Genomic DNA, 18,675 nt, shown 5'->3' on the forward strand with positions numbered 1-18,675 from the left:
TCAGCATTACAGTGTAAATTTTTCCACCATTTTTCACAACATACATTCACTATAATTAACGAGGTCGGAGCAGACAAAAATCAAAACACATTTTTAGATAGACATATAAGACACTGTGTGATAGCAGTTCAAAGATTTGGTCAACAGGTGAGTAATATCTCCTTCTGTTAGAAATAGATTCCACAGCAGACGTTCATTAAAACAATCAAGAAACACACATTTTGTTCTTAAAGTCATGGTTATTATACACAAATTGTCTCTCTTTTCCTAAAATGCTCATTTTGAACTTTGTGAGGCTCGTTACCAAGTTGGGTCATCTTAGATTACATGTAATCAGAGATGGGCAAGATGACACATCAACAACCACCGGTCTAGTATTTCACACCCACCTTCTGTTGCAGTCCTTAGTTGTGCAACCGTGCACCTGTTAGTAGGTGCATAACAGGATAGTTTTCTCATTAAATATGCATACCCATGAGCCATGTTTTAGAAGCACATAATGCTCGGAGGAAAAGTTCTGGATGAGATGGCCTTAAGAAATGTTCAAATTTGTAGATTATTTGAAACAAATTTATGGAAAAATTGAAAATTTCATATGATTGCATGTTAGAATACTGTTGTGCTAAAGATTTGCAATGACTTGCAACATACATTTATTATCCATACATGTATATATCCATCTTTAAAAGCTCCTTAAGACATGTGCACTGTTAATTTTCAGTCAAGAATTTTGGAGCAATTAGAAAACCCATACCTCTTTGCTAAGGAAATGGAATCTCCCATAATAGCAACATGATGAACAGAGGAAGTGGGTCACACAAACAAGCAACATAGAAAAAATAAAAAACTCTGCAAGTCTGATCTGAAAAAACTCTTTGCGAACCCAAAGAGCATGCATGTGTATGTACGCGTGTGCAGGGCATAAAAGTTTCCTGCACTCACATCTTTTTAGAGGATCATATGATCTGTTTTGGATGTGTGCGAAGGTGTGTGTCGGTTTTAAGTGGTAATCGTGGCAGTAGGGGAGAGACATAAGGAGTCAGGTTCCAAGAAAAGAGGAAGAACCAAGCAGAGATGAAGAATAGCACCTCCATTTGCAGTGACAACAGACGTATACTATGATCAGAGCACTGCATGTGAATACATACACAAAAACTCAAAGCAAAAACAGATGCTCACATTCCCACTGCTTCACATATTTAAAGCTTTTAACAACAAGTGATGTTTTCTATTTAAAATGCTTTTCAGCATAATGGGACGGCATAACTGACGTTTTCTGATCTTTTCACCATCCCGTTGCTCAATGTATCGCATATACAAAGGTTTGCAGAGAGACTGGAAAGGTATGGAGTTGGATTTCTGCTGGATAATTGTAAAAAAAAATAAAAAAATAAAATAAGCATAAAGAGTACAGAAAAATGTTTGTAGTTACAAATTTTTTTCTCCACGTTTCCTTATGTCCTTCATTCTTTCCTTTCTTAGCCTCTTAAGTCCTCAATTCCTCCTTATGTTAAGATGCTACAACTTTGTGCATGGAGTTTTTGTGTTGTTTTGTGATGAACTGGTCCTCTGACCAAAATGCACCCTGCCCATTACACACTGACTGAAGCCACCACCTGCTGTTTGATAGAATAAGGTGAATGAATGAGTGAACAAACGAATGGACTGATGGTAAAATGAGAGTAAAAGACTTAGAATTAAAGAAATGTATACAGGAACAATCCACCACATCCTCAGCCCATTCTGCCTTTGGGTGATAAAAGTACGAATATGAAAAGGCTGAAAATTTAGGTTTCAATTCAGGCAACACCTGTGACTAACTACAGATCTCATCTTGATCGTGTTCTGAGCTTAGACTGCTTGCTACTTTTTAACTCGAAGGTTTCTCTGAACTGCAAATAAAACAGAAGCCGTCTCATGTCTCATTCAGTGATGCAGCAACAGGAGACAGCTTGACCTCATCTAGCCTCACTGGCACCTTTTAATCCCCAGCACATCTGAAGGCAGCCACCGAGCGCTAACAAGGACCAACCCGACTGTGTTCTTTATCCCACTGGTGCTGTACAAATACACTTGTGCTGCACATTAACAGTCAATAGTGCCAGAAGGTGAGAGGTATCCAACTTGTGTGAAGCAAGGTGGGACTACAGCGCTCCTATTTCAGGCCTTACAAAACCATCGAGTTCACATCAATCAAACCTGTCTGTAATGTCTCAGTGAGAGATGGTGAAACACCAGGATGAAGCTGGTTGCCTTCTATGGAAGAGAAACAAAGTGTGCAGTATATGGTCTACGGGATGGAGAACAGTCAATCTTGGAAAAATATCTATAGAATTTTTTCTGCAAACCTCACCACTGCTGGGGATTGCTAAACATTATCCAAAAGAAAAAAAAATGTATAAAGTCTGAAAGAAAAAAAGAAAGAAAAAAATTGAGCAATGTATTTATAACCTTGCAAAAATTCAACAAATTGTCAAAGTTACACGCAGAAACAATCACACAATGCACATGACATTTACCCTCAGAAAAAAAATGCATCCTTCGAAAATGTGCCTGTGCTGGTGTAACAAAATGGAAATGGTAAAAATCTTAATATTTGGGTCATGTAGCAAAACTTTAGCAGTAGTGCATCCTCTCTCACTGAGGTCTGCAGATTTTCAACCAGGTTACTTATTAGCCAGGCTTGCATCATGGACAGTAGCTAGATTTGTTTGTAAACAGTGCATCTCTTGAGTCCACCATTCACTGGACTTCATGGTCCCATGATAAAGAGGCAGGTTCAGATGTTTTGCTGCCATCATAAACACATTTGACTACAATAAATATGCAGAAATGCTTTAGGCATACAATATTGTTTATGGAAAGTTCAACAGTTCAGAAATATTTTGAATAATTATTCATACTTAATGATAATTTCTACCTGCCTATTTGGATAAAAATCATATTTTGCTGGATCTAGTCACTTTATTTCTCTGAACAGAGCCTCTGCATATTTATCTAAACAAAGTTTGGCCGCTTTTGTAACTGACAAACAATTTTATAAGATGTTAAATAAAGATGCACCAGGTTTGCAGAAAAGACTGAAGGCTTTACTGTCAAATAATGTCTGTCAGTTTAATCTAGCGATGAGAAAAAAGTTTGTCTTTAGAAAATGGAAAGTAATTTCCAAGTCAATGGAGCAAAGTGGAGTGTGCTTGTCTTTGTCACAGGATCATCACAGAATTTAGAAGTCATTGAAAAGTTTGTTTGCTATGTCTATTGATGAAAGCTGTTCATGAAATGGCCACCAACACCATCAACAATGAGGAAAAACATTAAAAGGTCATTGCTAAACTGGCTGGCTAGTCACAAGTTGCTGTGTCTAAGCATATAATTTTTGAAATCATATGCTTTTGGCAAAAGGTACAGCAAAAAAAGAGAGAAAAGATTGGGGAGAACTATGAAGTATGGCTTATTCAAAAATGTTGAGGTGAACTTGGGATACAGTAGTGTAGCGTTTATTGTGTTAACCCACTTCTGATCAACATACAACACCAGAGGTATCTTGATCTGGAATGTTAAAGTCATGGAGTCTGCAGGAAGAGGCACAGCATCCTTATTGCTTAACATCTAGTGTCAATTTTCCAGTCTTCTACCAGGAACTGTTTGAGCATCTCATGCTTCTCTCAGCAGACAGACAAGTTTTATGGCATCACTAATCTCATGTCCCAGCAGGCACCTGAACAAATAAGTATCAATACCACCATTACTGGAACCAGACATGTCTTATACCTCAGCTTAACCACATTCTAACTGCCTCAATGCTGCATCACACTGATCTAGTAGTTCTTGCAAAAGCAACAAAAGGAGCCCTGACCAAGTCTAGAGTGCATATAATGTTCAGGACATAGACATTTTTTTTGCACACCATTTCTGTACGAAAAGCAGTTTTGTAATTGATGAAAAATATTTATGTTTTCTGAGAAACTGAATTTTCTCAGAAAATTCTGATTATCATCAGATAATCAATAAAATTATTGAAATAAATGGCTAATTAGATCACTATCTGTAATAAATGTATACGAGTTGCACCTTCTGAATAAAATCAGTAAAATAGGTCATGATTAAATTATATTTCATTCAAATGCACCTACATGCCTAATACTAACCTACTGAGGTAAGGTTGAATAATGCTTTAAAGTCAGAATCTAGATATTTTGATTTAGGTACGTCAGTCCCATGCCATGTTTTATACGCTGTTAAAAGGGAAGCAGAAAAATGCTTGCTGACATTCAAATTAGCATTAATGGATGTAACTCCATTCTAACCATTGATAATGCTTTAAATATGATATTTAATATAGAATATTTAATTAATTCCTATTATAGTCAAAGTAAGATGTTGTGTTTGGCTTATATACTCTAATTCCACTGTGATAGCTGCACCTGTCAAGTTTAATTTAGTTCAATGGCTTTTTTGACACGCAGCCTAACAGACTTCACTTTCTCCCTAAAATATATGTCTTCTGCTGAGCCAGCGACCTTCCTGTTTTGCACTCGCTCTGATGTTAGAGATGGCGTTGGAAGATTTTTTTTTTTTTTTGAAGGAATCAAACTACCCGACCTTTAAAAATAAAGCCAAACAAGCAACAGGATACTAAAAAAAAAAAATAAAAATGTCGCCAGACAGAAATTGACACGGTAACTTTGCAAATGAAGTAAAAGTCTTAAACTGCAAGTGGAATTTTTCTGTAGCAAATTTAAAAACATCTACACTGGACATATGCACAATGTGTCAAAGCACAATTTATAAAATCTCTAAACTACCAATTAAAAAAAAAAAAATAGACAGAAATTCAATATTACATTTGATGCAATGTAATATCATCAATTGAAATCAGCCAGGCTCAAGCAAGGAAAGACCTAAAACCTGCAGGGCAGTGTGCCTTGAGGACCAGGGTTTGGAAACACTGTTCTAGAGGTTCAAGTTGCTAAGCAAAATGGCTCAGTGGCATGTAGTCGGTCCACATATTTAGGGTCCTAAAAACAGCAGGCTGGCAAAACACAAGACATAGCTCTAAAAACTGCATTACCATTCAGATCATACAGAATAATACATAATTCTGTAAATGCTCTCCTGGGCCAAACTAATGCTACTAGCCATTAACACTCACTTGATTACCATAAACTCCCATGTATGATAATGAGGGATTAACAATGGTGGTCAAGCAAAAGCCTAAAGGTTTTTTTTATGTTTTGTTTTGTTACTGTGAGATGCAAAGTGCTATAGTAGAAGGGCATATTTAATTTGCATTAATTAGACAAAGTTGCAACTCGTCATTCGCTCCTCTATGAAGTGAAGAAAGTTAAGTGCAAAAGCAATTAAGAGTTTAGTTTATGCTCGGTTATGTTGCTAAATTTGTGGCCCAGTCAACATGTTTACATTAGCAAATACCTATAGACTCAGTTGCAATGAAAAAAAAAAAAAAATTCATGACGCTTATCCCCCCCCTTTCTTAAGCTCAAACAAACCAGCAAAAATTGAAAAGTAAAAAAAAAAAAAAAAATCAGTTTTAGTATGACTAGGACAATTTTTGCAGTAAAGCCTACATAATGCAGCTAATCCTAAAACCCATCCAGTGTTTGCAAAATGTGAGTTTCTTTGAAGTATTTATGCATTGCACCTCTCAAAGTTGAAATAACCTCTCTAAATAGTTCCAATGTTTTAATAAGAAACGGTTAATAATGAGGCTATGGAGACAGCCGAGGTCACTCATAATTTTTAAACTGGGTCTTTACATTGAGGAAAAAGAAGATTCATTACTTCTCTGACTCCAACTATATCTCCTTGTAGATAATTGTTGAATTGATATTGGTTCAGAGACCAAGGTGGAAATGAGAAATTGATGTGATGTAAATTATTGGTGGCTGATGAAGGACAGAGGGTATACTTTACTTTTCTCCTGGGCAGATTCCACTTTCCCAGTTAAGATTACCCCCCTCATTGCCCCGCTCCCTTTATTCCCCAATAGGGAAACCACACAGAGCGCAGGGTAAATATTGCAATCACAGTTTAAGTGCACAGATCAGCACGCACACACTGTGCTCCAGGATGGGCCTGTTGGAACACACCACAGGCGGCTCACACTCCACAACAGTGCCCTCCCTCTGCCCCTCCTTTTTTGTAAAGCCCAGGGCCTGATTACAGCCTGGTGGTGAACAGATTAAAAAAACCCCTCCTCCTCCTCTCATTTCTCCACTGCATCCCCCACCCCACAGACCGCAACGGCTGCTGTCAGACACAGTCTGCACATCTGGCTCCTGATCAGACAATCCCAAAAATAGACAAACTATTGTGGGTCAGAACAGAAGTGCAGATGCGAAAGGCTGGGAACGATTGTATCGAGATGGAGGAAGACTGAAAGGGAAGGCTGATGGCAGAAGTGTCCACGGCCACATTAACTGATTCACAATCCCAGATACTGCTAAGCGGAGTTAAGCACCTGTGAGTGTACGTGGATTTGGGTGACATCTGGATTTGTGGACTGGGAGATTTGCATGTATAGACACAGTGTGTCCTTCTGTCAAGCTTTGGGACGGATTTAAATATTTCATTAGTCACTGTTGAAGCGCTGTAAAACACTGGACTTACATTGACAAAAAAAAAAAAAAAAAAAAAAAGATTAGGATTTGTCTATTCCATTCCTTATTGGGAAATATTTAGACGTTGATGCATAATCAAAATTTTATTCATAGAAAAAAGGTGATTCATTTGAAATTAAACCTTTGCAACTTTTGCAATAATTTTGCAAATTAATGAAATGTTGGAAATTGTCCTGTAATTCTGCAAAAGTGACTTGTCCAGATTGTCCTGGACGATCAGATTCCCACTGATTTATTCTAATCAGAATGAATATATTACTTCTGATTATTCACACCGATTAGATCTATGAGAGTCTAAGTCAGGGCAGTGGTCCTCAGGGATTCAGTGCCCTGCATATTTTAGATGCGCGTCTGCTCCTGCACATCCGACTCAAATGATAGCTTTAGCTCCTGCATACCATTAAGTGCTGCAGAAGCCTGTTAATCACCCACTTCTTCAGGCCAGGTGTTTGGCAGAAGGGAAACTCCAAACAGAGCAGTGGTCCCCGAGGACCAGGATTGAGAAACACTGGCCTATGTATAGTTCTTCATGAAAACCAACCATAATTATTTTAACTTATTAAAATTTTATTGTGTTACAATCAAGGACTTATGTATATTAGTGTGACATAATATGACACCATCACAAAGAATTCAGCACTTTGAAGAGCTACCGTTTGCTGCAATTAGTGGTTGCTGTGGAGTCAGTCTCTAAAAGATGTCCCTGTTCTTTTAATCAAAATTGGACCAGCTCAGTCAGATTGAATGGATGGTATACTAATTTCCAAGTCGTACCAAAGATACTTGATCCGATTTATGTTCTAAAGATTGACTAAGTCATTTGGACACATGGACATAATTCAAGTCATTACTCTGCAGATCTGACCATTTGGCGTCACTGTCCTCCTGAGAGTCGAGCCTTCACGCCTGTTCCAAGTCATCGTCTAGGAGATTTTCTTCCAGTATTGTCCTATCTTTAGTGACGACCACCTTCACACCAACTCTGTTCAAACCTCTTAGGGCTTCACAGAACAGCTGTGTTTATTCTGAGGTGAACTCTGTTTACTTGTTTGGTCACTAATGAAGACGGGTGGTTATGTTTAATTTAGATGTATCAGACCGGAGGGAAATTACCACAAGTGTCTGTTGTACAGCTTTACTTTTTTTTTGTTTTTTTTATCCAAAAGAACAAATGTAAATTTTCCTTCACTATACTGGTAAACACTGCAGTGATTTTGTCAGCGGTGATATATGCCCATTTTATTCTTTCTTGTCTTTCTCATCTGTGCTTTCGTCACTCTGTGATCTTTAGCATTTTGGACAGCAACATTTGTGTCCTGTGTGAGGATCTGTTGCCGTGCAACGCTTTTCAGCCAGCTAAATGTTACACCGGCGTGTAAAAGGTTCTTAACACTTGGAATACATCAGTCGAAAAGATATTGTAATCCTAGCAGTCTGTTGCAGCATAAATATTGCACACATTTATCACTTGCTATAGAAATATATTTGTGATACATTGGGCCAGTCCTACTTAAAGTGAGTGAAAACAAATACAGGCTTAGTCTTTATGTCCCCAGATGCCAAAGGAGACCTTCCACAGGGCAGACTTGGTTTCTGACAGAAAGAATAATGCAGTGGTGGGAGGAGTGAAAATCATGGCAAAAAATGTAACATCAGCCCCATCTGGAAAACTCACCATCAGAGATCCACACACACACTGACCCAATCAGAGATCGTTTGTAGGTCTCCAAATCATTTCTGTCTACAACAACAGCAAGTCTCAGTTAAATAAAAAAACTTATTGTGACTCTCGTCACTCTGTGATCTTTAGCATTTTGGAATGTCACAAGCCAAGTTTCAAGATTTTCAATGTATTGCCTATATTGGAAAAAGTGTCATACCATAACACAGTTTAAGAAAAGTCTTTAAAATAACAATTAAATAAAACTGTATACATTACACACAATTTTGTTTCACCTCCTACACTGGTCTATCATGGTGAGAGCTAATGCTGAAAGTCAAACCTGCACAAGAGCAGGCTTCAAAATGTATGAGGACACCAACTCTCAACCAATAAATGTCCTAAAAATGAAAAAAATAAAATACAGCAGTGCTTGAACAGGTTTTTTTCTTCCACACACTTTTCACTCCTGTTTTGTCCTCCTTTTCAAGACATACAGTATACTCAGAAACTTAAACCAGTATTAAGAAATGGTTAATAACTGTAAATGATGGTAAATGATAATTAAGCCATGGTCACACTCATGCCTTTCTATGAATAATGGCATATCTGAACACACATTTGACACAAGTTAAAACCTTAAGACATTAAGGTGATGTTTCACATTTTGTAAGTGACATAAGGACAAAGTCACTTTTTGCAACAACGTCACCATATCCTTTTTCTGCACTCAATGATCTGCTACAGGTGATCAAATTTCAATGTTTCATACAGTGAGCACCCTTAACTTATCAAATATTTATGAGCTGAATCACATAGGTTGTACATCATACAGCTGTCACCTGCTTCAAGCATTTAGTATGTCGAAGTGAGTATACCTTTATCAGTGCATTAAGAGCCTCTGCAAAGCATAGAAAGATATTAGGTCATCGCTACATCATTTAAACTAGCACTTGAAGCCGTTCTTTAGCAGTGGTCCATATCTGGTATCTCAGTTGCAGTATTTTTTATTTTTTTAACATGTCCACAAAAATCTATAGGAGGGAGGCTTGGCTTGTAATCAGACTGTATTTGAAAAAATAATAAGACACGTGGGAAAATGATGCTGGAACATAAAGGAGACCAAAGGATAAATGTGTCTCAGCCACAACACAGAGAAAGACATCAAGACTGAGGCAAAATAGTGTGATGTGGATAATAAGTGCTGTCTAGACAACTGAACTCTTCTAGCCTCACCTTAAAGATAAAAAAAAGATATACAACATAAGTGTTACCAAGCATTTCTGATTATATTAGACATTCTATAAAACAGAGAAAATATTGATTCCAAGGCCAGTATCCCTAAATAACATAGAACACCAGTGACACTTAAAATTATTATATTGATTTTCCATAATGTTTGGTTATGTTATGATAATTTGCAGATCAATGCAGACTTGACCTCAATTTAAGATTTAATGGAAAACTAGCAATGTTAAGCTGATTACCAGAATAGGTCAGTGTTTCAGCTATAATAAATAGACACTAATATTTATCTGTAAACTGTTACATGGGAGCAATAAAGAAACTTTTAACTTACAATAAACTATTCAGCAAGTATAGCTCTAATCTAGAAGTGTTTTAAATATGTGAAGCATCCAAACAAGCCAAGAAAGGAAAGACTAAATGAAACCGTATTAAAAACAACAGAGCATAAGGTTTTGAGCGAGTAGAAAAATGACAATATTGTCATTCACTTAAGCGACTGTGGCACATCTCACTGTGTGTGCAGCTTTGGGCCGCCCCTGTGTTTAAGCAAAAATGTCAGTCTCGTACAGTTGGAGTTTGCTTTTAACTGGCACCTGCCACAAACTCACCGAGCCGAGACTGGAAGATTAAAAATCGCACTCTCAGCGTGAAAACCTAAAATATTCAAAGAGAAGCCTCTGATCAGTGAACTGTGTAGCAAAAAAAAAAAAAAAGCAGAATTCAAACTCGTCCTTTAAATAATGACTTTTTAAAGTTTTGGGTAAGACGATGGTGAGAATTTTGTAAGAGTGATGTTCTTTTTGCAGCACAACTTTGTACAGTGTTGGGTGATCATTTGAGTTCTCAGTGGTCTCTACAGTCTACTTCAAATTCAGTGAACCTCTTACACTTCAGCAAGTGAAATAAAATAACTAGCTTTATCTGCAGCTTACTGGATATTATTAGCATAACTTATGCTGTATTTATTTCGCAGACATCATTATGAATGAAGAATTTTCAAGCAGCGACTTTTACGTCCCAAAATTTTAGAACGATTTTCCAAACTTATCCACAAAGAACAACACTGGTTTCCGGCAAATCATTTTCCAAAAACATCAGATTGTGCCAGTGGGAGAGAAAACAGGTCATATTATGGTGAAAATAAGAATTACTTTACACATTCTGCACGTTTCCTCTTTGCAGTGTGGAAAAAGGAGAAGCCAGGTAATGATCGACTAGGTACAGGCCGCTCATACCTTCTGTGGCCTGGCCCCAGCTGTGGGTAAGCAAAGTGAGGATTGCCATTCCGGTCCCCAGCCATCTGACAAGCCACCGCCCCCGTCGCATCTTCTGTCGAGCCTTATTGCCTGCCCACCTGGACGGAGCAGAGGGGAAAAAATGAAAAGGGAAAAAAAAGAGAGAAGAAAACAAAAGATTTGATGCCATTCATGTATCAGCAAACCCTGAAGGCTATCTACTCAAGATAGAACCCATGTTCAGATCTAACCAAAAAAGCATTTTCATTGGGTCAATATTTTTTTCCAAAAGAGATTAATCTCCTTTGCCAATTTTGCTGATGTTTATGCAATACATATTTTTCCTCCCCCCGCCCCCAAGAAAGAACGTGAAAATAAAACACTCACAAAAAGAATAAACCCAATGATTGTTTTAATTTTCAAAATATCCACTTAAAAAAAATTGCAGTCATTTCTTCATTACTGTTCCACAGGTAGGAAAGTTTATATAAAGATCACAGTTTGAACATTTTGTTGGTATTATGATCACCTTGCTTTTTCCATTATGAAAAAACGATTTTCCCTTCCGTGAACAAATGGACAATTTTTTTCACGCCTCTTAGACAAACAGAAAACATGATTGATGTCACGCAGAGCACATTCATCACAACCTTTTACTTTACTTAGATTTACTTCACATCAGTTAATTTCAAATTGTTTTTATATAGGCAGAAAATTCAACCATGTTTTGCATAAATACTGTGGAGCCAAGTTAAAGTTAATCCAGTGCAAACCAAGTCTAATTTTTGATTAATTATTATTATAAAATTAATATTAATTAATAAGTATTAATATTAAATAACGGCTTGCCAGTGTTAGCTGATGCTTAACAAGATTGATATGTTTGCTAAAAGGCATCACAGCCTGGCATTGTTTGCTTCAATTAGCAAACAATTACCAATTAGCAGAAAACTTAGTAAATATGACTGTTTTTTTCTGTTTCACGTAGAACAGACTCAGCCGGAGTTTGAAGAAAATGCCAGCTCTAAGCTCAGACTTCTGAAAGCACTCAGAGTATTAAACCAATTTGGACAAATGTGTCAGAAAGAGAGTGTGAGTGGCAAAATAATTTCATAGTAATATGTAAAAATACATGCAGAATAACATTTAAAAAAAAAAAACATTTTAGAAGATTGTGCGCAACTTGTAATTATTCTTAGAAGAGATAATTCCACATGAAAAATCTACATAACTTTCTTGTAAGTCAAAAATATTCTTTATTGATCCGAAGAATAAATTTGAAGGATAATATTCTTACTAGTGCTCAAAATCCCAAGCAAAAGCTCCACATGCGAGGCAACAAACCTGTATTTGAAAGAAGGACATGCAGCACTGATGACATGTTTTTTTCTGCACATTGTGATGAACCACACTGCAAAACTAGATCGACACCTGGAGAGGATTAAGAATAAAAGCCACATAATGTAGAATAGCATATAGCCTCGGATTCTTGCTGCCAATTTGAGCTATGGAGGAAGGCGTTTCTATCCATCTATAGTGTTTGATGTCGCACCTTCCTCACAAGGTTTCTTTTGTGAGCAGGCGATAAGCTAAGAAATCAGCTTTCACGCCACATACCGATTGGATGAGAACCACAGGCCACTCACAAGCATCACTGCCTTCATATCAAAGCAGACTTGACAAAATCAAAGATGCTTTGCAGGCTATCAGCACTTCGTTTCAAATGAAAATGTACCTCTTTGTTTCACTTCAGCCATTTTTTTTATACAAACACTGAACAATATTTGGAAAATCCCATCTGGACACTCAGGAATCAAGTGAGAAAGCTTTATGGAAGATTATCGGAGGGAAATGTGCTTCTACTTCTAAAAACCGAGTTCTTGGCTGATACAGAAATGCAAACAGGATGAGACATATCTGCTGTTGGCCATCTTTCTTTTTTTTTTTTTTTGCTATTGAAAATCAATATAGCCTAACATACTGAAAATGAAGTAGAGGTCATATATCCAACTTTATGTAACAGATAAAGTTTTGCTCTACTGCAAGTGTTTCTGGTTGGCATTATTCCAAAGATTAGCAAGATGCATGTGTAGATTTTACATGGGAACTTTTTGTGTAGCTTAAAAACTAAAGTTGAAAATCAGTTTGCAGCTCATTGCATTTTAATATTGTGAGAAACTGTTGTTTTGCTGCCACAGCCTTTCAATAAATTTAAACCAAGCAAACTAACTTGCACTGATTATGCTTGTATTAGTCGATGAAAAAGCAAAACAGAAAAAAAAGTATAATATTCTTCACAACAAACACTTTTACGACATTTAGCTAAAGTCGGGGTGTCAAAATCAAAAACTGCAAAAGAACTGTTATAGATAGCATTATTACAACTGTACTCATTATACACAATTACTTTAGCAGAACCAGGAATAATTGTTTCTTAAACTGTTGTGATTGCTTTTTCATTTTAGGAGGCAGTGATTTTTTTTAAGCAAAACTGAAATATTCAGAAAAAAGTTGAAGATTCCTACAAATAAGACACATTTGGAAATGTATTAGATGTGTCTTGAAAGTCCCTGCAAATGAAAATTGGACGCAGCATCTGCTTTATCTATAGTTGATTAGACAGTCATGTCCAGTCAAGCTGAAAACCTTCAGATCAAGCTACACATCCTAAGACCAGTGAGAGTAAACTGAAGCAAATGCTGGAGGCAGTTGTGGTCACACACAGACCTCAGTGTATATTCAGAAGGAAAAAAAAAGGTCAATATACAAACTCAGACAACATGTTTGATTTCTGTCTGTTGGTCAGAAAGACCAGACGGTTGTTAATTTGTGCACAGCTTATTCTTGTGATATCTCAAACAAGAAAAGAAAATGACAAAAAGTCTGGATTAAGTTAATATTTAGTCGTTTTAAAATCATAAAAAGAAACCAAACATCTGTTTGGAAGTAGAAAAATTCTCATTGTTAATATTCTACAGCTCTTATATCTTTATCATATCGATAGATGTTTTTACTGTAAAAAAAAAAACAATCAGATATTTTTTGTCACAATAAGTGCTTATTTGCTTCGAAATCTTGCCTGACATACACCCAAGCACATTATGAACTGATGTACTCTGTGAGAACTCTGAACAGCAGGAGACTGCTATGTTCTCTTCTCTTATGGTGTGGCAACAAGAGCGATTTCACACTGGTTTCCCATTCACTCACTGCCCTCTCATCTCTCAGTCTCCCAGTGGTGTTCTCTTTTGAAGCAGATTTGATTCTTCACATTTGTACATCTATCTTTCTTAAGAGGGCCAACCATGATTGCTTTGATCCCTTTCACTAGAGGAAAGTCAGACCTGAACAACCAGCCACCCTGAAGAGAGAAGCCATTTCCTCCAGCAGCTTACTGCAAATCAACTCCTGGTTGACATGGGAACACCGTATGTGATTTACATTGGTCAGCAGGAATCCTCCTGCAAACTTCATGAAGTGGAGAACTCAAGAGTGCTCAAAGAGATGCATAACCAAAGGAAAAAAAAAATGGCTGAGGTTTTCAAGAGTTGTTTTGTCAGTCACATAATGGATGGAAATCAATTTTCAGAGACTGCTACTGATTCTGTCTGAAAACAAGCAACACTCACTTTAAATCTCTAAAGTCAACAGCTAAGTTGTGCCACTCTGCTCTACCTTAATGCATAACATCCCAAAATAGATGCAGAAAAAAAAAAAAAAACTTTCCACACTGAACCTTGCTTCTCTTGAATAAAAACTTAATTGAAAAGTTTCCTCTGCAGTCATTTCATGAAATATTAACAGCATAGTGAAAGTAACAAATCAAGTAAAGACACTCAAATGGATTGAGGTCTGAGAAATTTTGAGACCAAGTTAACATAAAATTTGTTACGCCGAATGCTTAAGTCGTCTTTGTCTCATGAGATGGCTAAAAACCCTTCTGAAAGAAGCTACAGTCCATGAGAAATACCTCCAATAACCTCAAACTCTGAGAATTTGAGACTTGGCTTAGATTCGTAGTTAATAACCTTTATCTCATGCAATCATGAGCCACAGCAAGGCAACATGCAAGCTACAGACCACAGTTCTGAGAGGGCCGGCACCTCATGTACACATTTTTCTGTGCAAAGGTGCACTTCAATTATTAGCTAGAAATGTTTGTCAACCGTGGGCTATTAATGCCTCATAACAATCCGGTCATATTAGCTGTAGGTTCACAATACTGAATAAGCAGTAACCACTGTATTAAATACCTGTGTCTTTTCAGAACAAAAACAATAATTAACTTGGCTCCAACATCATATTATCTTGCTTTAAGTCATCATTAGAAGAGCTCTTCTGGCTTATCATAATAAACAAGTTAATGTTCTGCTTATTCAGACATATCCTTACAATTACTCACCACATTGAGCTTCTATAATTATGTTGTAGTTTATACCTTGGAACATGCTGAAGACTGAACAACTTTTTTTTTTTACATGCATCTTTCTTGTCTTTTTAATAAAAGTTTTCTTGTTCATTGTGAGGAAAATAAATCCACTTCAGGCTCCATACATCATACCGAACATTTAACAAGTTTACAATATAAACACAAAGTGTATCAGGGATTAAATAAAACACTGCAAAGACCATATTAAGATCGCTTTGGTTCAATAATGTTTAGAAATTTGACATGAAAAGGTGTTAATCTCTTTCTATCAGTTGTTTTTGAACACAAGTGCAATAATAATGAAAATAAAACTGTTTTTCACGTCATCTGTTGGCGCTCTGTTAATGTGGAGTCTGTACTCTGCTTCAAGTCGTCCTCTTGACTTGTGATGAGGCCGACTGTGGCAGAGAATGTGAAACCTATATTCCACATTAATAAAGTGTTTACAACCCTGCTGGCATTTGCACAATCATTGCACTGTTTTTACTCATCGTTAATAACATTTCTGCTTTTTATTTATCAGTTTTTCTGCACCGATATCCTGTGTTGTAAATAGCCTGTTGCGTTTTTAAAGTTCAATACACATTCTGTACATTTCAAGAAAGTCGTCCTACTTGGTTGCAAATCCCTTGAATTACGAGTACAATGTATCCATTTCTAATAACGCCGCAGAATTTTTAAGTTCCAAGAAGAAGCCATCGATCTTAAAGTATTCACACAAAATTACTCTACTTTATAAATATAAAAAAAAAGGTGAGCATTCTGCAGTGCCCTTTCATTTCAAAGGCAGTTGTTTGAAAGAGAGAGAACAGAAGCAAAAAGAAAAGACGAGTTCAGGTTTTTTAAGGTACTCAGCCATTTGTTTCATCACAATGAAAAAAGTGATGTGGGAAGCAGAGAAATAGTGTAGGAGTGTTTCCTTCTGGGGAAATGCATGTTTGACTTGCACATCTTTACAACATCTTCCAAGCTAAACGGCCTAGTAAAGGTCTGGAAGAGCTGGGTCAACAACGTAGAGTTCAACTTCTTTTTAGTTTGAATGTGTTTACAAGTGTGGTGAAGTTTGATCTTTGTAAATTGTGTGCTTATATATATATATATATATACTTTTTTTTTTTTTTAAATGTAATGATGCATGGCCACTGCTGCAAAATCACTGTTCCAGACAACAACAACAAATAATATCGCATCATTTAATTAGGGAGGTAATGACAACTTGTTGATAGCTTCAATTTACCAAACAGAGATAGCCTTTGATAAGAAATTCTGATAAAGTTGATTCTTTAAACCTGTGCATTTTACTGATCTCTTTCTTAAAAACTAGTCAGATATTTAATGTACATTTCAAGGATCAACATCAATTAAAAAATATTTGTCTAAATTAAACTTTCCTGTGTAATATTCAAAAAACTCCATTAATTAAACTCTGTAGAATTAATTAAGAAAACTGTACAATATATTCATGTATTCAGGTCCTCACTTTCTTTGTTGATTAAAGGGTTGATGTAAAGGTCACTGATGGAGATGGAACAAACTAAAAGAATGGCATGAAAAAAAAATCGTAAATGTTTTATGATTAACCATTCAAGAGAGATTTTGAATATGTCCTCTGGTTTGTAAAGGTAAGGTCTATCTTGAGATGAAATGCTAAAATATAAACAAGACATCAATCGTTTACATTTTAGCAATTTGTCTCCATGCATGGCTGCAGAAAATATGTGCACAAACATTTCAGAAACAAGCTTTTATCAGCTTGCTCCTGCTGCTACACATTTTTGTTGCGATTGGTTTTCTAATGTCGAGACGTTCTCCCCCTAAGGTGTGTTTACAGAACAGGATGTTTAGGGATGCTGCTTTTACAAAAGCGTAAAACAAGTTACTTCTTGTGGAAGAAAATAGTAAGTGTTATTTCTGAACACATGTTGTAACTGAATTAATTTACAATCAGCCTCTGTTATTTTAATTAGCATAAAAACTTTTGACTTTTAACTAAAGATCACATATTAGTTATAGTGCACCAAAACAGTGGGTAAAAATCCATTAATACTCAAAGAAGTAACTATTAAAATTGTCATATGAAGAGTACTACACAAGTACCATATATTAGATTTGCATCTTACTAAATAGCATTAAGAGTTCATTTTTTCCAGTTTATAAAAAATACAAAAATTCAATCCAACCACAACTCACAAGTTTTAGCCCAACTTGAGAATGGAAATAGTGCATAAGTGCATTTATGCAGCTTTCAATTTGCATCCTCCTCACCCTCTTACTCATGCAGCAACAGCAGCATGTTACGCAGCACTGGCCCTAATGTTCAAGGTTCAGTGCTATAAAACACTTCAGCGTGTGGACAGCCGTGCTTTGCCCTCTACACAACAGCCATCCATTATCAAGAGTTTGCGCTATACATAAAGCAGGCAATCAAAAAGGTGTAGTTACTGTAGGATGTTATTGTGGTGTAGTAGACAGGAGAAACAAATCAGCTTATCTCACAACTCCACGACGTACCTCAAACTGCAAGACAATCTCAGGTCGGCAGTAGACTTGCAATCAAATGCGCAACATATCCGTCACAGCTACATGATTCCGTCTCCTTAGTTCTGGTGCGTAACGCAAGACTTGGTGACTTACAAGAAACAGAACAAAAAAAAGGGTGATGCTTCTTTAGGCAAGATCACATTCAGGACAAATGCATTCATGTTTAGAAAATCCATAAAAATAATGGCAATGCACATTATGGAGGCAGCCATTTTTCATCATTATGTGTGCGACAGAAGAGCCATATCAACTCATAAAAGTAATTAGTGACATCAATAGTCTAATGATGGAATTGATTAGTGCCGGGTGAGGGTTCAGAAGGCTTTCGTTCAGTGGGAGATTGCATTCAAATATAAAAAAAAGGAAAAAACAGAAGAGATCAGGCTAAACTCCCCGACAAGCCGCTGCTGATACAGCCTCATCTCTCTCTGCCTCAGTGTTTATCTCCACAACCCACCTGTAGTTTAAAGATAGAGAGACAATCTATTAACTGAGACAATTTGGTCACGGAGACAAAGAGACGGTTGAGCGGACACTGTAACTTGTGTGCTGTACCACTGGCCCAGGGCTTTTGAAAACTTACTTTTAAAGACTGGATTGATGGCGGTAAATGTCCCAAATCATGCACTCGTTTAGCAGAAAGTTAATGGTGTTACAACCAGCGTTTTTTTGGGGGGTTTTTTAACACTTTGCCTGTTGAAAATTAACTTTTTTCTTCTTAAAGTTTACAAAGAAATGAGACGTAGACATCACACATTAGATTCTCCCCCAAAACCCCATCTTATATTCAATGATACAACCTTCCCCTAAACTGTATATTTTTAATGACTTCTTTGACCCATCTCAGTTTATGCCTAATGGTATAAATTGTAAAGGGGAGGAACATATTTTCAGTTTACTGCAATCATAAAGTGACAAAGT

At 36.6% G+C, this 18,675-nt stretch overlaps 1 protein-coding gene across 4 annotated transcripts in view; it reads right to left on the reverse strand.

Annotated features, from left to right (window-relative positions):
- Positions 1-18,675, reverse strand: part of LOC106915464 (protocadherin-15) — a 159,929-nt gene that overhangs the window by 127,252 nt on the left and 14,002 nt on the right. For 3 of the 4 annotated variants that reach the window (XM_088012833.1, XM_088012832.1, XM_088012835.1), the window contains exon 1: positions 10,785-11,063. In XM_088012833.1, the coding sequence (XP_087868959.1) occupies positions 10,785-10,974 (190 nt within the window). In that variant the 5' untranslated portion in view covers positions 10,975-11,063. Of the gene's footprint in view, positions 1-10,784; positions 11,064-18,675 lie in introns of those variants that run through there. The other variant, XM_088012834.1, reaches the window with a different exon arrangement.

This window comes from Poecilia mexicana, unplaced genomic scaffold (genome assembly GCF_051168715.1).
Source record: "Poecilia mexicana isolate PSO_F unplaced genomic scaffold, ASM5116871v1 scaffold_15, whole genome shotgun sequence".
Lineage (NCBI taxonomy): Eukaryota > Metazoa > Chordata > Actinopteri > Cyprinodontiformes > Poeciliidae > Poecilia > Poecilia mexicana.